This window comes from Hemicordylus capensis, chromosome 11, assembly GCF_027244095.1.
Source record: "Hemicordylus capensis ecotype Gifberg chromosome 11, rHemCap1.1.pri, whole genome shotgun sequence".
Classification (NCBI taxonomy): domain Eukaryota; kingdom Metazoa; phylum Chordata; class Lepidosauria; order Squamata; family Cordylidae; genus Hemicordylus; species Hemicordylus capensis.
Window position 1 is genome coordinate 3,532,076 of NC_069667.1, and position 24,951 is coordinate 3,557,026.

The window sequence follows — 24,951 nt, forward strand, 5'->3', positions numbered from 1 at the left end:
GGTCAGTGCCATTGGTTATGGCTGGTTTCCATCATCGTTTGCCTCCTCATCCAATGCTGTTTCCTCCTTTCTGGCTTAGTCAAGTCGGCTGTCCTAGCCAGTCAGGGATCACAGAGTGAACAGAATGATGTCATGAAATCTTGTGGTCAGGTGTGGTGATTGGATGATGCCGGTGGAGACAAATACAATCTGCACAATTGAGAGTGAAGGCAATAATTCTAGAAGTAGTCACATGGTCGACCCCATCCGGTCAGATATTGGGATGTCATTGCAATGTTATGCAGCCAGTCTGACTATGGAGGGACTTCACTCTGAGCAAATGGAGACAATGCATAGAATAATGTAAATGCATCGGTGAATATAGGAACATAGGAAGCTACCATATACTGAGTCAGAGCATTGGTCCATCTAGCTCAGTATTGTCTACACAGACTGGCAGCGGCTTCTCCAAGGTTGCAGGCAGGAGTCTCTCTCAGCCCTATCTTGGAGATGCTGCCAGGGAGGGAACTTGGAACCTTCTGCTCTTCCCAGAGCAGCTCCATCCCCTGAGGGGACTATCTTACCGTGCTTACACATGGGGTCTCCCACTCAAATGCAACCAGGGTGGATCCTGCTAGCTAAGGGGACAATTCATGCTTGCTACCACAAGACCAGCTCTCTTCTCCTATGTATTATGAGTGAGTTAATTTGTTGTTTTAGTTACTTTTGATTATTTTATTAATTGTATATTGTTTCAATATTTTATCTGTTCTATTTTTGTCAACTGGCCTGAATAGTATTGCACTAAAGGGGTGGGGTATAAATATTGCAAATGAATACATAAATAAATAATAAACCAAATACATAAATACATAAACAAACCGCCCTGAGCCAAAATCAATCAAACAAACAAACCAAGAATAGGTGAGCTTTTTTTTTTTTTTTTTTTTTGGAGCGCCAGAAAAGGGAGATACTTTTTTTTTGACACTACAAAAAAAGAAAAAGACATATTTGCAATATTTCCTCCCTACCATATTTTTGGCTTATCCCAGGTTGGAATAATGAAAGTGCAGAGACTAAATAACACATGTAAACCACAGGGGTGGGTAGAAGAGGAGGAACAACAACAACTTTTTGCCTTGCGGCTGCCACCTGTAGCCTTTCATCCAGGTCTCCACAATGAGTTTCTGAACTGCCAACTGTGGAGAATTCACGACACCCTCTTCCCCCATCTGAGCGAGGGTCTGTTTTGCAATGCTCTTCAATGCTGCACTTTATTTGGAGCTGCTCCCCCGCCACCGCGGATGCATGTGACCGACAAAGCCCTCTGCTCTTTCGCTGTCCTGCTCGACAAGGAGGGTATTGTCGTCTCCCAGAGATGGGCCTCTGCAACCCGCCCCATTCATTCCGCGAGCTGGAGCAGAAGGGAGCCCAAATCAAACCGGAGTGGGCTTTCAGCCGTTTGTGCTGGAGCAGGTCACCGGGGGACGCTTCTCTTGCGCATGCACTGTCTCCATTTGCACTGAGTGCTACTTTCCCATTTGATTTGTTTCTGGGACCAGGAATATTTCAAGTTCACCTCTGCTTTCTCATTCGACTGGAAGTGGCTTTGCACAGCCCTGGAAAGATAGAGCCAGACATTTCAAGGCAAAGGTGGGGCTGCTACATCATGTATGCCTTGTAACACTAATGTGGGGTGTGTGATGGAGAAGAGCTGGTCTTGTAGTAGCGAGCATGGCTTGTCCCCTTAGCTAAGCAGGGTCCGCCCTGGTTGCATCTGAATGGGAGACCACATGTGATCACTGTAAGAGATTCCCCTTGTTAGGGGATGGAGCTGCTCTGGGAAGAGCAGACGGTTCCAAGTTCCCTCCCTGGCAGCATCTCCAAGAGAGGATTGAGAGAGATTCCTGCCTGCAGCCTCGGAGAAGCTGCTGCCAGTCTGTGTAGATGATACTGAGCTAGATGGATCAATGGTCTGACTCAGTATATGGCAGCTTCCTATCTTCCTACGTTCTTATGATGTGCCTCCTCGTAAAGTCATTCACTACGGTTGAGTTCTTTTCTGAATAATACATTGCTACAGCTGGGTTGTGTAGACTCCGGCTGTATAGTGCCTGTAAGTCCCAAGTCTAGGGACTTACAGCAGACAGTTCTAGGTCGTCCAAGCCGTGTCTAAGCCTGGTCAGTTTTTTTAGATCAGTCTCCAGCTGGTGGCAACCTACCTCGAAGGAGTGGCGTTGCTCCCAGATTGGGACCAGAGCAATCTCTAGATCCCAGGCAAGCCTAGAGTCACCCCCATTCCGGATGCAAGACATCTGAAACCCCTGCTAACTTGGCAAAGAGGCACCTTTTTAACGTGGTGATTCTCTTTATTTAGCAGGGGGAGAGTAACTGGCCCTATCCACGCCCAGCACAGGACCTCCAGTGACTGTTGCTGGGGTCTATCTTGTGTTTCTTTTTAGATTGTGAGCCCTTGGGGGACAGGGATCCATCTTATTTATTTATTATATCTCTGTGTAAACTGCCCTGAGCCATTTTTGGAAGGGTGGAATAGAAATCGAATGAATGAATGAATGAATGAATATTGTCATGGGATTGCAGGGAGAGAACAGGAGGTCGGAGACGGGGGTCTAACCTCTCTCCTGCCCACCGATTCTCCACTGCTGCTCCACTCGTGAGCTCTTTCCTCCCTGCTGGCTTCTGAGCCTGGAAGTGGCCCCCTCTCCTTGGTCTTGTGTCTGCTCAGGTAGGCATGCTGAGGACATCTTTGGAGAACTCTTCAATGAAGCCAACAGCTTCTACCTGCGGATGAATTCCCTGCAAGAGCGAGTGGATCTTCTGGTGATCAAGGTCACTCAGCTGGACTCCACTGTGGAAGAAGGTAGGATGGAAGCCGCACACTGGCCGTGGGTTGGTTTCTTTCTTTGCCCCGTGGCCCACGGCTTCTGCAAGGCAGAGCAGCTGTTCCAGATCCCTGGGTGATGGCAGGTGACGCTGCTGGTCCAGTAGTCTGCGTCTGGAGGTGCCGTTTCCCCTGTCAGATGCTCCTCCCTGGACTGGCTTTCTGGTTTGGACAGTTTATGTGGGATTGTTTCAGGGATTTTAAACATGTTCTCCTGAATATTTAAAAACTGGGTATCATGAATTAAAACATTTTAAAAACATTTTAAATATGGTAATCCAGGATAACCATGGGAATAATCTGGACAAAAGACCCAGGACTCACTCACCGGAGGGAACAAAATCCGCATGCTTCCTTAGGAACAGAAGGCACTCGGCCTGTTCTCTTGTCCCTGACGTTCTTCTGTCTTGCATCCGCAGTGTCCCTGCAGGATATCAACATGCGGAAAGCATTCAAGAGCTCCACCATTCAGAACCAGCAGGTGGTGTCGCGCAACTCCATCCCCAACCCCGTGATGGAGATGTACCAGCGCTGTGATAAACCTCCGCCACTCAACATCCTAACGCCATATAGGTGAGGCATGAGCCAATGAGCCTCTGGCTTCAATAGTGTCACTGCCACCAACTCATCCTGTGTCCTTAGTCAACTCACTCTCGCTCAGCCCCCCATCTGGAGCATAGGAAGCAGCCTTCTACCGAGTCAGACCCTCGGTCCATCTAGCTCAGTATTGTCTACACTGGCTGGCAGCAGCTCTCCAAGGTTGCAGGCAGAGGTCTCTCCCAAACCTACATTGAGATGCTGCCAAGGAGTGAACCTCTACCACTGAGCTATGGCCCCATCCCCTGAGGGGAATATCTTACAGTCCTCACCTGTAGTCGCTTATTCAAATCTCTGCAAACTAGGGCAGGCCCTGCTGAGGAAAGGGGGCAATTCATGTCCGCTGCTGCGAGAACTGCTCTCCTCCCCAATATGGGGCAATTATACTGGCTGGCTTGTCAGGACTTAAAACAGATCACAGAGTTGTAGGCAATATGAAAAGATGATGTGTGTGAAACACAGTTTATAGATCTAAGTCTTGGAAACATTATTATCAGCAAACTCAGGTGCTCGAGTGTTTATTGGATTGGAAGCAAATCAGGGATATCCACAGACCTGATCGTGGTTTCTGTCTACCTGGGGAACTCCTTAGGGACACAGAAGAAGATCAGTTTGTCGACTGAAAGAAAAGGGGGGGGGACAAAAACAGCTTGATGTGAAGCATATTTAGTGGTTCTAAAGAGGCATGGAAGGTGGAAGGCTTCTTTTGGGAAAAACACTGCAGAATGGGAGGGAATTGGAACAGAGGACACTGCCATATACTGGGTCAGACCCTTGGTCCATCTAGCTCAGTATTGCCTACCCAGACTGGCAGCGGCTTCTCCAGGGTTGCAGGCAGGAGTCTCTCTCAGCCCGATCTTTGAGATGCTGCCCGGGATTGAACCTGGGCTCTTCTGCATGCCAAGCACTATGTGTGAGCTGCAGCCCCATCTCCAGAATATAGGAACATAGGAAGCTGCCTTCTACTGAGTCAGACTCCTGGTCCATCTAGCTCAGTCTTGTCTACACCAGGGCTGCTCAACTTCGGCCCTCCTGCAGATGTTGGCCTACAGTTCTCATAATCCCTGGTTATTGGGTACTGTGGTTAGGAATTATGGGAGTTGTAGTCCAAAAACAGCGGGGGGGGGCCTAAGTTGAGCAGGCCTGGTCTACACAGACTGGCAACAGCAAGGTTGCAGACGGAAATTTCTTTCAGCCCTATCTGGAGATGCTGGGGAGGGAACTTGGAACCTCCCACATGCGAGCAAGCCGGCAGGTGCTCTTCCCAGAGCAGCCCCACCCCCTAACGAGAATATCTTACAGTGCTCACAGATGTAGTCTCCCATTCAAATGCAAACCAGGGTGGACCCCGCTGAGCCAAGGGGACCATTCGTGCTTGCTCCCGCCAGACCAACTCTCGACTGGCGCTAGGGAGGTTCACGACAAGAGAGCTTCGTAGAACATGCCAACTGCCTCTCTCTCCCTCCTTCCAACCAATCCATCCGTTGCAGAGACGACAAGAAAGACGGCTTGAAATTCTACACCGACCCTTCATACTTCTTCAACCTGTGGAAGGAGAAGATGCTGCAGGCAACGGAGGACAAGAGGAAAGAGAAACGCCGCCAGAAGGTAAGCCTCGGGCGGCCAGGGGGAACCGGGCTCACAGAGGCATCTGCCAGAGGCGGGCTTCACCACGGACCTTGGGGATTTGGTCTGTGGCCTCTTGTTTCCGGAGGGCCTCCAAATGCTCTGGGGGGCCTCCCCAGAGTCCCGCTGCTGCCCCACCCCCACCCCCCTGCCACGCAAGTTAAATCTCTTTTTTTACTTTTTTCGGCGGCGGGGGTGGTAGCAGATACAGGTGTGCAGGCACTTGAGGAGAAACCATGGCAGGGGAGGGAGCAGCAAGAAGATGAGAGGTCGGGCCATTTTCGGCCCATTTGGGGGCTCTTTGTGCCCACACACCCTGCTGGCCGCCCCTGTCCCCACCGCACAGCGGCGGTTAAGAAAAGTGAGGGGGAAATATTTAACTTGCCCCCGACCCCCCTCCCCAAGCCCTCAAGCAGAGAGTGGGGGCTCCTCCGAAGCCCTCCAGGTCCAGGCTCCAAAATTACCTCGGTGCACCCTTGGTGTCAGCACAGTTTTTATAGCATCTAGGCAGGGCTTGTAAATAGACCGTCATTTACCTGTCTAGCAATGGTTGAAATACACAACAAATCTTTTAAAGGGGTTTTTGGTGGGGGGGGGGCAGTCAGCAAGATTGTGTATTCGCACAGCCCTCTGTGGTTTGGTCTACATATACAACAAAAGGAGGTGGTCCAGTCCTGAGGTCTTAGAATAGGTTGGGGCACACATTTTAGAATGCTTCCCTATACACTGCCTGCCAATATGTTTCCAAGCAAAATACAAAGTGCTGGTTATTCCCTATAAAGCCCTTAATGGCTTGGGTCCAGGGTACTTAAGAGAGCGCCTCCTTTACCATGAACACTACTGCTTATTGAGATCACAGGGAGAGGTTCGGTTTCTGCTGCCACCAGCTCCTTTGGTGGCAACTTGGGACCGGGCCTTTTCTGTGGCTGCCCCAGGCCTCTGGAAAGGGCTCTCTGTCACTATAAGAGCTTCTCCATCTCTGATTGCTTTTAGAAAGACCCTCAAGACACACCTGGTTTCTCAGGCCTTTTGTCAAAACTATTTCAAAATGTTTTTTGTTAAAACTATTCTTAAAAATTTATGATTTGTAAATGCTTTTAATTGCGTTTTATTTATTGTTTTAAGCTGTGTACACCACCTTGGAATCTAGGCAGTTATAAACATAATAAATAAGTAAGTAAGTATGTAAATAAACAAACTATCCCTAAATCAGACCATTAGCACAAGCAGGAGTGAGTTGGCCGAGAGCAGAACTGCTCAACGTTGGCCCCGCCAGCTGTTTTTGGACTACAACTCCCATCATCCCCAGCCACAGTGGCCAATAGGCAGGGATTATGGGAGCTGTAGTCCAGAATCTGCAGGAGAGCCGACATTGTACAGCCCTGGTCTAGAGCTGTGTTTCCTGAAGTGCTAGCTTTGCACTTGCAGGGATTTTATTTTATTGATTTAATTTTATTGATATGTTTGATTTTTTTACCTGGGGAGTATTCCAAATGAGTCCCTCCCCACCTGAAATCCAAAATGGTGCAGCCCACTTTGGATTCCACCCCACTCCTTCTTCTTCTGCACCAGGCCTGGGACACCCATATTTCAACCAAGCAGGGGGATTCACACCACTCACAGCGGGCTGGTTGACATGGCAGGCACTTCTCCATCTCTAGGAGCAGCGGCTGGTCGAAGAGTCCACCCGGGAAGTGAAGAAAGTGCGGAAAGCTCGCAACCGGCGGCTGGAGTGGAACATGATGGCCTACGATAAGGAATTCCGGCCCGATAACAGGTTCTCACCATCTCCATATCACATGGCCTCATCGGAAGGATCACTGTCCCCAGATAATAGGCAGGTCTTATGTATTTCACGCTTTGCTCGATCTCTCTTTATTCTTTGCTGGTTTTTGGCTTTGCTTTTCTTTGAACGCTGCCTTCCGTTTTCTGGATGCTTTTATGGCTCACGGCAGCAAGGGCTTCTGTTGCTGGCTGGACGCAGGTTCAGGGAAATCAAGGCCGTTCCGGTCTCTTCTGAACAATCCGACTCTCTGTGCCTCTGGTGCTGGCTGATCCTTGCATGGCCTGTGGGCTGTTCACATGGTGCGGAGACCAGGAACCAGGTGTGCTCTTTGGGAGAGAAGCTAGGAAGGTTTCCACCTGTATGGGAAGCTGACCCCTTGAGCTGCGGTGCTCTCCTCCTAACCCATGCCTGCACCATCTTTGCTGCATGCTTATATTCTGGTTTGGGGTTTTGTTGTTTAATGCCTGTACCTTCTGCCTTTGCATACGAGACCTTGATCCCAGCAGGGGGTAGATGTCACCATGTTCCTCCCTTCACTTTGGCTCCACCTCGCTCATCCATGCCATCCAAGAGTACAACCTTTTGGTGTTTTTGTGTGTGACAGATCTTATGCGTCAGATGCCGCTGACCACTCATACCCAGCCAGCCCTAACCACCCTGCCCAGCAGATCTTAGCTCCAGCCTCCCATCTGTCAACAGACAACAAAGAGGTCATTCTGGTGGCCAGCCAGGCCCAGGAGCACATCTACAGGCCCACAGCGGCAGGAAGCCGGCAGAACAGTCTCAACCGGGTCCAACAGCCTCATGTGCCGCAGCCGCCAGAGACTATGCTAAATGGACCGAGACCTCAGATAGTCAAGGATTATGGGTATGGATACCTGCCTGCTTTCCTTCCTCTGATAGGTGTGGCTTTCTGCCTCAACAGGGAGAGATTAGCAGTTTCTTAAGCAACCAGGAGGACAGCTGTTAAGAAGCAAAATCCTCTAGCCTTGGAACAAGTGGAGGACAGACGCAGAGAAGCACAATGCAGTGAGTCAGTAGGAAACCTGATTTTCAGCACTGATTTCTTGCAAAAAGCAAGCTTCTGTGTCTTGGTTTCCCCACTGAAGAATGCAATTCAGAGATCAGCGCATTAGAAGGAACGGAACAAAATACAGTTCTGTCTCCCAGGATTGCAGTTTGAAGATCTGTACACTTCTTATTCTGCATTTGTTGGAAGACAAGATGAGGTTGCCAGGCAGATTCTTTCATTCTGCAAAGCTGGCTGGCTCTGGCAAGGTTACTCAGAGAGGTGTTAGGGGAGAGAACATCCTTGGTGATCCTGCTGGTGCTCTTAATCTGCGTCATTTTTCATTTGGTCCCTTTCCTTTCATGTAAACACCAGCCACAACTGGCCAGTATGTAGCCAACATCCATCACCTCACCTCACCTAAGAGAGCACCAACACATGTTGAAACTGAGCTGGGTGGTGTCAGCTTCCTGGTGGCCACTGGTACAGAATGACTTCCTTGGTCAAAGCGAGGAACCTCTTTATTCTCTTTGGGAATCCTTTCTGCATCTAGCTCCATTTCCCCATGTTAAGCATCACCCCAGTTGTTTCTAACCTCTATCATGATCCAATAAACAAATGCCAAAAAATGATCTCCACACCCAAATTCTGTCATTCCCATGCAATCCTTGATCCCTGGTTGCATGGGTACCTATGTGCAGAATTTGCTCCATGGTTGGTCGCTTGCAAGGATTTATATGCAAACTTGCATTATCCCCCCCCCATGTCAAAAGCAACAGACTTGCACCAAAAGATGTGGTCCTCAGCTCAGTGATGGCTGTGGGTGAAACATCTTACTAGACATTGCACATTTGACTGATACTCCCTTCTTGCTCAATTTCACAACTGGTGGAGATATATATATGCTCCAACTACTGAATGCTTAAACTGGGGATGGCCAACATCTGTCTATTCTGGGGGAGGAGGCACAATGTTCAGGATGACTGAGAGCCACGGTGGGGGTTCAGATTTGTCTTTTGCCGCACAACCAGTGAAAGGACATCCCTTCACAGGTTGTCAAGCTCCAGAACAAGTTCTGTCCCACCTAAGAGTAAAGGCCTCACAGATCTGGAACACATTAGACTGGTTCTCACTCCTACCCAGCTTTGGGAGTTGTACACCCTCCTGAGTTCCGGTCATCAGTCAGCAAAACCCTAGGTCAGAGGAAGGGGAAGTGATCATGTGGGAGGCTCCGATGGCCTTGCCTCCACCTTCGATAAGATGCTAGGTAGAGGGATGCTGTTGGAGCCTGTGCTCGCCTCCCACTAAGGATATGCATCAACCTGTACGGCGTTCTGTTTCCTAGAACGCCGAACAAGTTCGGAACCCCGTGTTCAAACCAGTTCGAACATGGGGGCGGGGACACCTTTAAGGACAGGGGAGGGTGCACATACCCACCCACCCCCACCATGTTTCCCCCACCGGCACGCCCTTGAAAACCAGACCAGCGGGGTGGCAGCATACCTCCCTGCTGCCCCATCCCCACTTTCGTCCGGAAGTGACTGGAAGTAGCGTGCACACCTGCCCAGCGTGTACACATGCACATGCTACTCCTGGTCACTTCCGGACCGAAGAGGGGACGGGGTGGCAGGGAAGTACGCTGCCACCCCTCTGGTCTGGTTTTCAAGGGAGTGCGGGATGGGGAGACGTCATGGGGTGGGGGGAGTGCACCCTCCCCCATTCTTAAAGGTGTCCCGCCCCTGCCTTTGAATCAGTTCCGTGCACATCCCTACCTCCTGCTTGATCATGCCTCTTCCTCCTACCTAGGTTTTTGCTGACAGACAACCAAAAACCGGGAGCAAACACAGCAATTGAAGCTGGCTTGGCTTCTTTCCCATTGTGAGAACCAGCCTATCCTCTACCAAACCTAAAGACAGATGTAGTATTCAAGAATGGAGGAGCTTCATTTCACACCAGACTCTGTGCAAACATTCTGCCCACCCTTGGTTAAAGTTTGGCGAGGTCACCAGGGGCCGGATAAAATATCTTTGTGGGCTAGATCTGGTTCAAAAGTTGCTCGCTGGCTATCCCTGGTTTAAGCCATCCAAGGTGTGTTAGGACAGTTCTCTTACAAAGAAACGGAGAGAACAGGTGGGCCCTTGGCCTGGGGGAGCACAACTTTCAGCTTAGAGCCTTTGGACTATTTTTACAACTCCTAAGTCTTGCTGAGAAGTTATAGACTCCATAATGACAACTTGGCATGGGATTACTTTTTCCTAGGTGTCTCTCACTTCCACAAAGAAAGACTGTCTGTATTCCATGCCATTGGTCTCTTTTGCTAGGTTCATTCACACAATGCATTTTGGGAGCTGGGAGTGCTCCCCTTTTGTGAGCATGCATGTGTGTGGGTGGGGGGGAGGAGGAAACCAAAGTAGGAGGGGCTGGCAGTGATTGTCAGCTAGCCTTCTGCTGGATAGGAAGGCTCCATCTGAGCAGCTTCACCCGACTGATGAATGAAGTAGTGGGGAAAGCCCCACTACCGAACGGGAGGCTTAGCTGATCATCATGGCTGACGCTTCCTACCTCGTTTCGCCCTCACACGCAGTCACAAAACGGAAGTGGGCACAGCTCCTGGAAAGTGGTTGGGATGATGAGCCCACCCAGTTTTCAATCATGAAAATGAGCCTCCTCTATAGACACACAGTTTGCTCCCGGCAGGCTACTAACGATGAAATAGTCACAGACCTGCTCCTCACATATTCCTGTGTACACGCAGTTCTCCCAAATGGAAGCTGTATTTGTGTGGAGGAAACATGGACTGCCTTCTGTGAAGAGGTCACAGGTGGGCTTGGTACTCCTCCTGGTTGGCTGTCCTCTTCTTATTTACGTTTGTCACCAGATTCCTAACTGATGAAAGCTCCATTGCATCTCTGGTGGTCAGTTAGCTGGCCTAAGCTAGGCCTGAAGACACCACAAGTCAGAAACAACCAAAAGTCCGAGAGGTGCAGGAGACAAATGAGTGAACCCAAGTAGCATGAATTCTGATGCATATTGAGTCATTACTAGCTCTTTATCAGGGGGAAATGCCTGCAATTTCTTCAGTGGACAGTTTCAGAAGAAGCCACTGATTGACTGATTGTCTGAAGCACCATAGTAGGAGTGGATAGATCAGGAGCTTTCTTCTTCTTCAACCCAGCCATCAAAGAAATTGCAGTCGTATCCCCTGATGAAGAGCTAATGGGATCTATATTCTTTGGATGAGCGCATTTGTTTTCTGCACCAATTAAACTCTGGTTTGTGTCTAAGCTAGGCCTGCATGACCTGACAGCGCTCAAGACCAATGCAGCCTGCCAAGCCATTAGGAGCTCCACAAACCTTTTGGTTTTGCCTGCCCGCCAGAAACTGCAAAGCAAGCAGCAGGCAGGGAAAGCAGTGTTCCCTGTAACAGGGATCCCCAGTGGTTGCTGACTACAACTCCCAGAATCCCCAGCCAAAGGCCATTGCAGCTGGGGATGCTGGGAATTGTAGTCAACAACATTTGGGATCCCTGTTAGAGGGAACGCTGGCGGAGACGAAAGTCCCTGGCAGGTCAGGGCCCTGGCTGCTTCATCTTGGTGAATCGAATCTCAAGGAGTGCAGGCTTGGCTTTGGAGTCCACTCAGCTCTCTTGGGATGGGATCTGGTGTGGCTCCGTAGCTCTGCCCAACATGTGTGAGTACCATGGAGATTCCTACACCTCTGGGTCTGAAGCAGCAAAACTGTCGCAGAGTTCAGCACAGAGGCTCTGAATGGCAGTTGCTACCACGGATCGCAGTAGCTAGGAAGGGGGAAGTCACAACTGTCTTATTCTCTTAAGTAGGTTTGTGGTTTCTAATGCTTGTCGCGGTTGTTTGGGCTCTGTGCCTGTTGCAAACCCTGCGTTTCCTCTCTCTTTCCAGCCCCCAACAGGTGCCGATGGCCGAATATTTTGTCCCCCCTGCACCTCCTCCCCCTCCCCCTGTCATCCCTTCTGCCCAGACGGCCTTCGACAGCCCCATCTCTGCCCCCGCGGGCATGGCTCCCAATGCTGCCACCGCTGCGGTCCTCTCCTCCTATGCTCCTTCCCCTCCCCCAGCACCGCCCTGCCCCTATTCGGCCTCTCCCCCTCAGAGTGGCCCCCTGGGGCCTCCCATTGCACCTCCCCCTCCGCCCCCTGGCCCCCCCACAGTTACCGCTTCGCCGGCTCACTCGGCATCCCCCCCAGCTGTTACGGTTGAGCCACGGAAGCCGCAGATCCCCCTGATCCCCATGAGCGACGCCAGGAGTGACCTGCTTGCTGCAATCCGCAGGGGTGAGTTCCTACTTCTGGGGCTAGCAGGGTGGCCATGAGAGAGGTGAAGATGCTGGGAGAGAGGAGGACTCTTCATGGGGCCTGTGCAACTTGACCCACCCAACTGAACTCAACTCTCCAGTCATGGTTTGTGGCTCGACAGCAGCTAACAGGATGGGTCTCCTGCTTCTGCAGTTTCAGGCGGCAACATTAGGTTTCTTGATGAGCGACCATCCATGACTGATGTGTTGGATTCCGTTTGGTGGGTCACGGTTTTCAAAAGGCTTTTTAGTGCATCAAATAAAGAAACAGTAGAAGGACACACAAAAAATATCTGTGGCACAGCCCACAAAAATTTTCCAGTCCAATGGAACCAAGTTGTAAACTTCCTTCTAAGCTGCTATGAATTCGTTTATAAAGAATGACGACATCTGCATCTTTTAAACAAATAAAGTTACAGGAAGCATTCAGATGAATGAATCCCATTTCTCGGCCATCTTTTGAGTGTCAAGATTTTGGTTCCTCCGAATATTCATACCAAGTCCATTAGCCTGTCCATTTCAACAACAGCTTAGATTTTCAACAGACATTCATTTGTGGATAGTTATACTGCAGTTTCCCCAATGTCTAGCAAACTCTACTGTAGCTGCAAAGACAATCCCTATTGATATTAATAGGTGGGTCATACAACATGTCCTGGAAACTTGGGTCTCAACCACAACTGTGAAATGAACATAAGAACAGCCCTGCTGGATAAAACCCAAGGCTCATATAGTCCAGCATCCTGTTTCCCACAGTGGCCCTCCAGATGCCTCTGAGAAGCCCACAGGCAAGAGCTGAGGGCAGGTCCCCTCTCCTGCTGTTGCTCCCCTGCATCTGGTATTTAGGGGTGTCTTGCCTCTGAGGCCAGTCCATCTTTGTCCACCTCGTTTAGTGTTGTCTAGACTACAACACTAAATGACACTGGCTTTGTGTAGACTACAACACTGGCTGGCAATGTCTCTTCAGGGTTCCAGGCAGGGCTATTTCCCAGCCCTGTTTAGCAAGGCCAGGGATGGCACCTGGGATCTTCTACATCCCTGGCTTGGGCACTACCACCCCCACCCTCCCCAAGTAGTTCCCTGGGCTTTCAAACCTCAGTTTGGGCTGGGCTGTCATCGTGGACACAAAGCACCCACTGCCTGAGTGACCTCGGCAGGTGATGAGCACATCTCCCCACTCTAAAGGTTTTCTCCCTCTGTAAATGCAGGCATCCAGCTCCGGAAGGTTCAGGAGCAGTGGGAGCAGGAAGCGAAGAAGGAGCCAGTGGGTAATGACGTGGCCACGATCCTCTCCCGCAGGATCGCCGTCGAGTACAGTGAATCGGACGACGACTCAGAACTGGACGAGAACGAGTGGTCAGATTGAGAAAGGGGGGGGTGCCCTGCGTTGTGGGGAGGGGGTCTCCAGGGTCTGCTTTCCCACATCTAGGTGTGTGTGACTGGGTTTCCCTGATGGCAACTTCCAGCTGTTGCCAGCAGCTCAAGTAGCTTTTCCAGGGTCTTTGCTTTTCGTGCCATGTTGTTGTGTTGAAACAGTTCTAAAGGTGGCCTCTCCGTGGGCGAGGCTGTACTAGCGACGTCCTGTTGAAATGCCTTGGTGGTCGGAGAGAGATGGGCTACCCTTTCCCAGGCATGCAAAATGACCTTAGAGTCTCCAAACAGGCTGTGGGGGCAGGGAGAGAAAGCATTCCGGGTCCAGGATCAATGAAGTTCATTATCTCAGAGATGACATACAGATCTGGGGAGAAGTCAAACATTAGAGACAACATTGATGATTTTGGCAGATGCACTTTCTATACTGAAACACTCCTGCAAAAAGAGTCCTCCTTCTGTGTAAAATACCGTCATGTGGTTTCCTGGATGAGAAGAGTGCTGTTCACTTCTTTTCTCCATTGCTTAACTTTTCAAGGGCAAATTCCAGAGGGGTCGTAGTGTTAGTCGGTTACAGCAAAAACTACAAAGAGTTCTGTGGCACCTTAAAGATGAACACGTTTATTGGGAAATCAGCTGCCGTGGGCAGTTTGTCAGAGGCAAGAAGTGGTCACCTAAAATGGTACAGGCACCTTTGGTACAGAGGAGGAAAAACATTTGTTTGATACAGCATAAGACCAGACAAGGCCTAGTGAGTGTGCTAGTACTTTGCTCAGCACAAATGAGCACTGGATCCAATCAAATGAATACACGATCTCTTCAGCATGAATGTGATTGACTCCTAATTGGTGGATAAGCATAGCAAGACCTTTTGGGCAGAGTGTGTGTGTGTGTGTGTGTGTCTCCCTCCTCCTCCTCCTCCTCCTCCTCCTCCTCTTCAGGGGATATATTCTTACCCACTTAGGTGACCACTTGACTCTGGCCCACACAAAAGCTTATGCCCAAATAAGTTTACCAAAACATTTGAGGGACTGATCTCACCTGGGCAGAGACTGGCTTATTTATTTTGTATTATTCCTACATGTCATTTTCAGGATGTTGCCCTGGAGAAAAATGGGTTGGACCCAAACTTACTGCCAGGCTCATGGAAGGTCCTTCTGCAAATACAGTGGTAAGTTTGGATCCAACCCAAAGGTTTGTTTTTATATAATTACAAAGAACAGAATACAATCACACATACATACATACATACATACATACATACATACATACATACATACATACATACAGTCCATCAGATACAGCAAAACACAACAGGATTTCCATAGGAACCCACCTAATTCTAATTAAACCAGCTACTCCTGTATACAATTAGATCCCAATGACTGAGATAGCAAGAGAACTGGTCATCTCCCTCCCTTTTTTCTCTGAGCCATACAAAATGGGCACATTTCCTCAGAAAAGGAGTTTCCCCAGGCCCTCTTTGCCAATCATGGATCATTGGTCCTTTAGAAAGTGTCTTTGTGCAGCCCTGTCCTATGCACTTGGGAGTAAGTCTCATTGGTTCCATGGAATTGCTCCCAAGCCAGCGTGCGTAGGATTGTTGCCTTAATCTTTGAAAGAGAATCATGCACTTCCTTGGGAACAGAGCCAAAGCCAGAGTTCACTGCCGGATTTCGCTTTTATGAGTGATCCCCCAGCTCCCCCGGTTCATAGGTTAAGCTTCTTACAGGCGAAATGTGTGCTTAATCCAAAAACAATGGATTCCAAAATAAGGGGAAGGGGGCCGAGGCAGACTCCTTCCTTTCAGCAGCCACTACTGGCACAAAGGCTCGCAAAGGCTTCTGGGACTGCTTGCCTTTGCTTGCATTGCCCTGCACTCTCAGAGGAGGAGGAGGAGGAGGAGGAAGAGGAGGAGGTGGTGGCAGCAGCAGCGGCACCTCTTTCTGATGATTGGTGGCAGCTCCAAGCCTTTTTTAAGGCTGCCCACAGGGGTGGCCCTTCCATGAGGCAAGGTGAAGCAGTCGCCTCAGGTGGCAGATTATTGGGACTCCAGCAGGGTGGCAAGATGTCCCCTGCCCCTGGCATCTCCATTGGGGCAGTTCTTTGGGACTGCCCTAGCCCTTGCAAACGTTGCAAGGAGTGCCTTGCCAGGCTTGCAAGGAGCATGAGGAGAGAAGCGGAGGCTGCTGGCCACCTTCCCTGCTGCCCCCTGTGCACTTCCCAAGCTTGTAAAGTGGGCTGGCCCCCGCCAGGGCCATCAGGCAAGAGCGCATTGGCACTTCGCTTTTAGAAAGCAAAAGAAAACAAGACCAGCCAAATGCACCTCACTTCAAGCACCACAGCACCTGTGTCCACCCCAACTAGGAAGCATGTCCATTTCGACAACAGCTTAGATAGCTATTCTGCAGTTTTCCCAACATCTAGCAAACTCTGTTAGAGCTGCAAAGAGAATCCCTGTTGATATGAATAGGTAGGTCACCCAAACATTGCCTGGAAACTTGAGTCTCAGCCACAACTGTGTAATGAACATAAGAACGACCCTGCCGGATTAGGCCCAAGGCCGATCCAGTCCAGCCTCCTGTTTCCCACAGTGGCCCACCAGATGCCTCTGGAGAGCCCACAGGCAGGAGTTGAGGGCATGCCCCCTCTCCTGCTGTTGCTCCCCTGCCACTGGGATCCAGAGGCATCTTGCCTCTGAGGCTGGGGGCGTCCTATAGCCCCAGAGCATTGCTTAAGGCTCGTCTGCCTTTGCCTGCTAAGGCAGAGCAGCTGAAGTCAGGCTAGTTGAGGCCCAGCAGCTCTAAAGGGTGGCTGCTGCTGTGAGGCCTCCTCCACAGTGACTCCTGAGTAGACTCTTCATTAGAGATACCTGCAGGCTCAGCACAGGCCTGGCATGTCCCACACGGACCAGATGTCTGCATACTGGGCATGGTCTCCAGAGGTCTCAAACGGTGCCTCTGTCTCCTGAAGGAAACCTGGCATGGGAGTGTCCTGAGAAGCATGTCCACACATGAGGTTGCGCTAAGCGTCGTGGTCTCAGTTTAAGCCCACGTGGACTGTCCGTGTGCCATAGGGAGGAACCTTGAGAGGGTGGGCACACGCCTCCCTTCACTGGGCAGACGTCTGACTGCCTAGATCCACTTGCTGGCACAATGCCACACACATGGGGCTGAGCATCAAGGGGGCCTTGGCATTCTATCTATCTGTCTATCTATCTATCTATCTATCTATCTATCATATGTTTATACCACCTGATATGTAGATCTCTCAGCGGTGTACAAAAATTTAAAGTCACAAATTAAAATACAGGACAATAAAAACAATAGAATGACATTATTAAAAGAAGTTTTAAAAAATGATTAAAATTAGCTCTAATTCAGAGCCGGAGAGAGCCGGAGGTTCCCCCAGATCCTGGAGGCTCTGACAAGATTTTGTCATCTTGTTCTCTTTTGCTTCTTAGAGGCGAGGTTTCTAAGGCTTTGCAAGCAGGTGTGTGGATGCCTCTGGAGCCTCAAAAGGCTCCAAAAGGCTGAGCAGGAGATCCTCCTTCGCCCTGGGCATCCACTCTGCAGCCCTCTCTGTGCCTGGGAGTGAAGGGGTTAGACAGGTACTCAAAGCAGGAGTGGAAAAGGGGGAGGAAGTGGCAGCAGCAGCAGACTCCAGACAGGTTCCAAACGATGTCTGGGGGGGCCAGGAGGCAGGAAACTTGCCACAACTTGCAGCTTGTGGGAACCGATGGCCTCGGAAGACATTCTCGTTGTGCCCTTGAAGGAGGCAATTCACCAAAATGCAGCAGGCATCCTATAAGAACAGCCCTGCTGGATCAGGCTCAAGGCCCATCTAATCCAGCATCTTCTTTCACACAGTGGCCCACCAGATGCCTCTGGGGAGCCCACAGGCAAGAGCTGAGGGCATGCCCTCTCTCCTGCTGCTGTTGCTCCCCTGCCACTGGGATTCAGAGACATCTTGCCTCTGAGGCTGGAGGTGCCCTATAGCCCTCAGACTAGTAGCCACTGAGAGACCTGTCCTCCATGAATCTGTCTACCTCCACCTCCTCCTCTCCATGATTAGCAGAAGTGGAAGATCAAAGAGCAAAATGACTTAATTTGCAGCACTGAGACACTTTTGCCAAAGGCAGCTTTTCATGGCAGAGGATTTGGGTCACCTTGATCTGGAATTCTCACAGCTGGGAGAGCAAAGCCCATCCATTTTGCTCCTGATATCCACGCCATGAGAGCATCTGAGAAAACTGAGTTATGCCTCATAAACCCCAGCTAGTCCCAGTGGTTTTTCGCACAGGTCCTGATCTCAGTCCACAGAAAGTGCTTTCCTTTGATTTGACCAAGCTGTAAATGTTATTTACAATACCTTTGAGAGAGGTGCCTGAAGCTGGATTTTCAATTTAGACCACTGAGTTGATGGCCCTCACCTTCAGGCTGAAGTGGTATAGCCCAAGCATAGTGGTGGAGCCCAGACCTTACTACCTTGGTGAGAGCTAAAGCCTTTTCAGCAACACCAGGAAAACAAAACAAGAATGATGCCAGTGGTCCAGTGAACTATGACAGGCATGATCACATGGGTTGAGGTTTTAAGGATTGTTAGCTGCTTAGAAAGCCCTCTGGGTTTTAGAAATAAACAGATAGGCCATAATATAAAGCCATTACCTCTGTTTAAGAGGCTTGGCTGGGGCACTGGGATTCTTAAAAGTGAAACAGAGAAAGCCATGATTTCGTTGCAAGACTGGCCATGCATGAGTTGTGGTTAATGATCAAGAACTGTATCTTGTGTAGGGACAAAATATATACCTTAAAAATACCATCAAAATCACCTGTAACTATTTCCCATTGCACAGTGTTAAATGTAGTTGTTTTGATATGAAGCATCTATTTAAAATGTTGGGTTGACTTCTTTTTCTTATTTGTACAAGATTTTAGAATATAATGCAGAGAGAAAAGATGAGGAGTAACAAATCGATATATGGATTGCTTTTATATTTTGTATTAATTAGTCAGGGAGTTGTATTATATTTTGTATTAATTAGTTGGTCCATGGAGCTCTGATTGAGCAGAAATAAAAAGAGGCTGTCAGGAACGAATCGGGTTGTGGGAGGAGCAGGATATCAAGAGAAGGATTTCTATTAAAGGTTGGGCTTGATGCAGAAATATAAATTAAATTGGTAAATTGTGCCGTTGAGTTGGTGTTGATTCCTGGTAACCACAGAGCCCTCCCATACAGTGCGAGATGATGCCTTTCAGCATCTTCCTATATCACTGCAGCTTGATATAGATGTTTCCCATAGTCTGGGAAAGTCCCCATTAAATAATGTCTTCTGTTCAAGGCCAACCTCTGAGGAGGAGCTGTTGCTCATGAATTATGAGACTGAGAAGAATACCGTTTGAGTCCTAACAATTGGTGAGTTCAGAGCCTGGTAGGTAGCAGTTCAATCCGCATGATACATACAAACACAGCGCAAGTCAGGAGTCTAGGAGGACAAACTTGGCTTCAGGACCATGGACAGAGCAGAAGGTTGCTGAATGCTCTGCTAAGTCAAGTAGCTTAGAATGTTGCCAGGGCTGGTCAGAAGCCTACAGTGGACTGAGGGAGTCTCTGGGGAGGCTCAGTGTCTGAGGATGTCAGCAAGGAGATGGTCCTGAGAGCATGCTTTTTGCAGGTTCCTCTCTTCCACCTTATCTGTAGGTCTCTGTAGGAGATGGCCCTCAGTGGTTGCTTCCTGAGACAGTCCAAGATGAGGGGTTCCATCCATAACAGCTTCATATATTAAGGAAAGCTTTCTGTGTCCATCTCTTGAGCCATGTCAAGTCTGAGATGCAGACATATTTTTCAGAGTGTTGCCTCTACCATCCTGTCCGCCTGTTGTTCTCCATTGTTTGTTTATTGAAGGAAGTTTGAAACTGTGTCACAGATGACACTTCTTGCAGGCACAGATATCATTGTTGGTGTTCTCATTAGGAAGAAAGGGACCATGCCTACCATCATGGCCATTACCACCGACACCAACTCTTTATCTGGTGGTGCCACCTTGAACGTTTGCCCCTTCCTACAGAGAGTGGCCTAGAGACAGTGGACATCCCCATCCCACCATTTCATTGCCTCTTAGTAATGTGATGCCTGCCAATCAATAAGCATAAATGGAATTAAGAAACAGGAAAAGGACCTCTATTTGGATCCAGACACCACAAAACTGGAGGGGTCCCCTGCCTGCATCATGAACCAGATTGGGAATTTAACTTGCGGAGTTTCTGTCTGTTTAGATTTCTAAGTAAACAGTGTAACTGATTGCAGCCAGATCTCATGAGGGCTGGTAGGTAATTTTCTTTTTTCCCAGTAGTAGCCATAGAACAGGAGTAAAAATGCTTGGCAACTCAGGTGTGAAGTGCGATACTCTGCAAAGGCAGAGGTATCCAAACCTTGCGGGAGTTCACCGTAGCTCTCGTTGGGTGTGTTTCCCCCCCTGTGATAGGGCAGGAGAGTAATCACAAGACATGCATGCTCCCAACCCTGCTATGAACTCCATGATCCAAGGATTTCTCTGTAGATAACGGCATTTTTCAGACACAGTTATCATTTGAAAATGTCTTGTGGATGCTCAAATATCACATTGAGCCTGACAGCACTGATCTCATTTTGTGCTGATTTGTGTGTCGAAAAATGCCTCCTGTTTTGGGCCATTTCCAGCATCTGTTGTGCCTGACTGGATGTCGTTCTGCTGCTCCTTTCCTTAGCGCACTCTCCCTTTTAATCTGATTGGCTGTGGCGACTCGTGAGAGTCTTTTGATAATATCATGCTGCAACATCTTATGTGCTGACAAACATTTGGATACAAATCCATGTGGACAGACATAGCCAATCAGATTCTCCATAGCTTAAGATCTCCCTCAGAGCCCCTGCTCCGGGCTCCTCCATCATCTGAAGTACGGTGACTTGAGACGGGGCCTTCTCTGCTTGGCCCCACAGTTCTGAAACTCCTTGTTAAGGAAGGTTGATCCATTTCCTCCCTTCTGGTTTTAAGACTGTTGGCTAAGGTAGCCCTTTTTCAAAGAGCCATTGAAGCTTCCTCATAGTTAGGAGAGGAGAGCTGGTCTTGTGGTAGCAAGCATGACTTGTCCCCTTAGCTAAGCAGGGTCTGCCCTGGTTGCATATGAAAGGGAGACTAGAAGTGTGAGCACTGGAAGAGATTCCCCTCAGGGGATGGAGGTGCTCTGGGAAGAGCAGAAGGTTCCAAGTTCCCTCCCTGGCTTCTCCAAGATAGGGCTGAAAGAGATTCCTGCCTGGAACCTTGGAGAAGCCGCTGCCAGTCTGTGAAGACAATACTGAGCTAGATAGACCAATGGTCTGACTCAGTATATGGCAGCTTCCTATGTTCCTATGTTAGTTTGCATGAAGGGACTGCTTGATTGGGTTTTGCCTCTTCTTTTATTGTTCATTTTGCACTGGATTTTGTTCTATGGTTGTTTTAATTGGTATTTAAATTCTGCTATGTTTGTAAGCTGCCTAGTAAGTCCATTGGGCCAGCGGGTAACAATATTTTAATAAATTAAGCAAACAAACAGGAGCATGGCCAAATGAGGTGGAAGCCGGTGAGAGCAGAGAGGGAGATAGGAGATGGCACTGCAGCTGCAGTCTAGGGAGCAAAAAGGGAGCTGAACAGCACCGGAGCAGTGTCAATGTTCAGCAAAACAAGATCTTCTTGTCCCCAGTACTTTCCCCGACTGTATACCTTCTGCTGCTGTGGCATGATATTGAAATCAGAGTCCTGCTTGAATGTGTGAAGTGAGGGCTATTTGGGAGCCCTTACTGATCTGGCATGGTACCCGGGGTGCGATATACCACTGCTGCTTGAATTCAGCCCCCCAAAGGGCAACAGCTGGACTCAGTCCTGGGGAGACCTGCAGTTCCAAGCCAAGCTCACAGAACCTGCACTGCACTTTAGAAGACGTAGTTCTTGGACCCCGTGCTGTGATCCCTGTGTCCTTCATTATCCTGTCCCTGCAATGAAATGGCCAGCAGTTCTGGACTAAATGCACAGCCAAAGTGTTGACAGACCATAAGAGAAACGGCTTTAATTTGAGAGGGGATATGCCTGGCTTTTCTCTTTTGCAAGCGGAAGGATGCAGTTGGGGACCAAGCAGAGACTTGAGGGGAGGCAGAGCTCGCCGTATTTACCCAAATAGACGTCTAGTCTGGATTTAAGACGGCCCTCTTAAAAAATTAAAGTTACATACAGGTTCCGCTGTATTTATCTTAAAGGATGGGGATTCTGAATTTAAGGTGACCCCCCCCAATTTCTAACATCAAAGAATTTGGGGGGGGGACACTAGTTTTGGGTTCAGGCAAATACAGTACTCTGAGACTCAGTCAATCAGCCAATGTCTTTATTTCGGCCTTTGACCAGGATAAGGCAGAAAGCTGAGCCTCAAAGCAACATGCCCGGTCCCTGCTCTCTGGGCCTCTGCAGGCCAGACGAGGAAATGGCAGTCAATTCAACACTCAGGTCAGAATGCTGACTTGCTGGCCCAGAATCCTCTTGGTTCTGAGAATCAGGTGGCCTTAGAGAGCCAGTCCCATGCCACTGCTGCTAAATCGCTCTCAGAGCGGCTGCACCCTCTCAGCCTTGGGGCCATGTGTTGATAGCAGAAGCCACTAGGCTTCTCCTGCTAGCCACTCCTCCCAACTCTGCAATTCCATGGATGCTGCCTGCTTCCTCTGCTGCTGGTGCTTGCTGCCTCTCCGGCTGTGGAGGCCGGCTCTGGCAGGCAGCTTGTCAAGCACACCATGTGACTCCCAAAGCGCCCACTGTGGACTTAGTGGCTGGCTCACTGAATGGCAGCCTCCTCACTACATGTGCACTGCCCAGCCCCAAGCCCCATGGCAGACCCATGGGCTGCTTCGGCACACTTGTGGCAGTGCCAGCTCATGCAAACTTGGAGAAATGGCAGAGTTTTAGATTTTTCCAGGTGCAAGAGCCTACTTCAATCCATGCGTGGGGAGAGCCACATTTCCCACCTCTTTGGAATAAATGAAAATGGACAGACTCCGTCAGGCTGCCTGGCATTTCCATTTGGGGAAACTGGTTTCCAGGATCCCTGTCTTCTCCTGTTTGAATAGATGGCTTAGCTGGAGAGTGCTCTCTTTGAGTGTGTGCATCCTAGCCATAAGCAGTGATCAAAACATTAGAACACTGAGCTGCAAAGATCCGAGTGTTCATAAATGCCTTGGAAAATGTGGCAGTTGGGAGACCAGCCTGGTCTGGAGCCCAAAGATGATGAAGATGTGAAGATGCCAGAGACCTTGTCCTAATCAAAAATCTCAGACCTGTCAACCCTTAGCCACAGTTCTCCTGTATCACATGCTCCAAGGGTCTACATTTTGAATAATTCAAATAACCGATCTTTAAAAAAATTAAAACTTCCCTTCAAGTAGAAGATGTTTTAATGCTCCCATAGGGGGATAGGGAGGGGTGTTAGGCTAACCTTCTCCCTGCCATTCTAGAATTCTCAGTATGGAGATGTTCTTCATTCAACATGAACATTCAGATGTTCTAACATTCAAATATATGGTCCCCCTCCCAGTCATCTGAAGCCCAGGGAAAGTTGTGCCATATGATGATCTGAGTTTATCTAGTCTGCAAATTCTGTTCAATCACAACCAACAGGAAATATTTCTGACCCAAAGATTGCTAGATAATTAAAGGATTAGGTGTGAATGTTAAATACAAAAAGGTATTTAACAATGCCTTGCTTTGACCAGTTAGGACGCTCATTAATCTTTTATACATGTGTAAAATGTAGTTTTTAACATGCACAAAAGGTTAATGAGCATCCCTAGTTGGTCACAGTAGGGCATTGTTAAATATCTTTAACGATGGGTTCAAGTAAGCATAATATTGTTCAGCAAAATATCCTACAAATGGTTAATCAGATTAAAAGTAGGGCCATTTCCACATGAGCTCTGCTCAGCCTATGGTGGTATAAGGCCAGAAGGAATTCTGTGCGTTTACACTTCAGTTGCAGCCCCCCAGTTTCCTTTCCATATCCCCCCCACCCTATATAAATATTTAAGAATATAAGAAGAGTTCTACAGGTCTGCTTAGGCAATCTTGGCTCTCCGGCTGCCGTTGAACTACAAATCCCATCATCCTTAGCCACAGTAAATTGTGGCTGGAGAGCTGAGGTTGCCTACCTGGTTAGGCAAGGTTGCCTGTTGCTAGTTTAGTTCCACATCCTCTATGGTCGCCGACCGGATGCTTCCAGGAGGTTCACAAGCAGGGTGTGAAGGAGCATCTGGCATTGTTCTCAGCATCTGGCATTCAGAGAGGTACTGTGGGGCTGGCCAGCCTGAGGCTCTCTGGTTGGGGTTGGACTACAACTCCCATTACCCCCTGCAGCAGGGGGTGATGGGAGTTGAAGTCCAACTCCTGGTCACCCCTGGTATGTCACCTCTGGTGCTTCTCTTGTACTCTCATGATGAATAGCTACCCTTCATTTGGATAACTGGAACGCATCATTCAATAAGCCAGACAAATGATCCCAAAACTACGTTGGGGTCTCTTCTGCTCATATAGTGGTTTATAAGGTTTTTTGTTGTTGTTGTTGTTGTTGAAATGAGTATTTTTAAATGTTTGGTTTCTGCTTCAAAAAAGAGTAACTAACGGGAGAAACAAGGGCATATGCAATGTGTGGAGTTTTGCACACAATTCAGAGTATTATTTGACGGATTCACAGGATGGCATTGTGGACCACACAGTGATGACTGAAAGAAAAGGCGATTCTCACTATCTACGGGGTGTTCTAACCACGTGCATTTAGTCAGTAGTAGATCAGTCATCTTTGCTGCTTTGTATCTATCTACCGTACACAGTTTCCTAAATGTACAAGCAAATGTTCCTGATGGTGATGTGGGTCCTGTTTGTCCCAAAGGCGACGAAACAGGACCAGAGTATATATGGTTGCAAATGGAACTTTCTTCTTTTTCTGCCTGTAGAGGAAATCCTATACAAGATCTGAAAAACTGCTAGTAATTGATTATGGTTCTTTTTATTTTATTTTTTCAAGAAATGTGGTACAACATAATCCCATGCTGTTGACACTTTATGCATGTTGGAAATAAATAAAAAAAGAAAATAAAGATTTTAAGAGGATTTGTGTTTGAGGCTGCACTGAGTTTTCTTTCCGTGAATTCTGAAGGGTGGGCATGACCTTGACAAATCTGAGTGCTTTTGGAATCTTATTAAAATCACACTTGAGGGAGAGAGGAAGGAGAGACAGGGGAGCTGGTCTTGTGGTAAAAGGTAAAGTGTGCCGTTGTGTCGGTGTGGACTCCTGGTGACAA

At 48.8% G+C, this 24,951-nt stretch overlaps 1 protein-coding gene across 3 annotated transcripts in view; it reads left to right on the top strand.

Moving 5' to 3' along the window:
- The window catches only part of LOC128335288 (actin-binding protein WASF3-like), a 49,957-nt gene extending 25,197 nt beyond the window's left edge, over positions 1-24,760 (top strand). For 2 of the 3 annotated variants that reach the window (XM_053273294.1, XM_053273295.1), the window contains exons 3-9: positions 2,726-2,860; positions 3,301-3,454; positions 4,969-5,086; positions 6,766-6,941; positions 7,495-7,758; positions 11,817-12,208; positions 13,437-24,760. In XM_053273294.1, the coding sequence (XP_053129269.1) occupies positions 2,726-2,860; positions 3,301-3,454; positions 4,969-5,086; positions 6,766-6,941; positions 7,495-7,758; positions 11,817-12,208; positions 13,437-13,594 (1,397 nt within the window). In that variant the 3' untranslated portion in view covers positions 13,595-24,760. The remainder of the gene's footprint in view (positions 1-2,725; positions 2,861-3,300; positions 3,455-4,968; positions 5,087-6,765; positions 6,942-7,494; positions 7,759-11,816; positions 12,209-13,436) is intronic. The other variant, XM_053273296.1, reaches the window with a different exon arrangement.
- Positions 24,761-24,951: the final 191 nt, after the last annotated feature.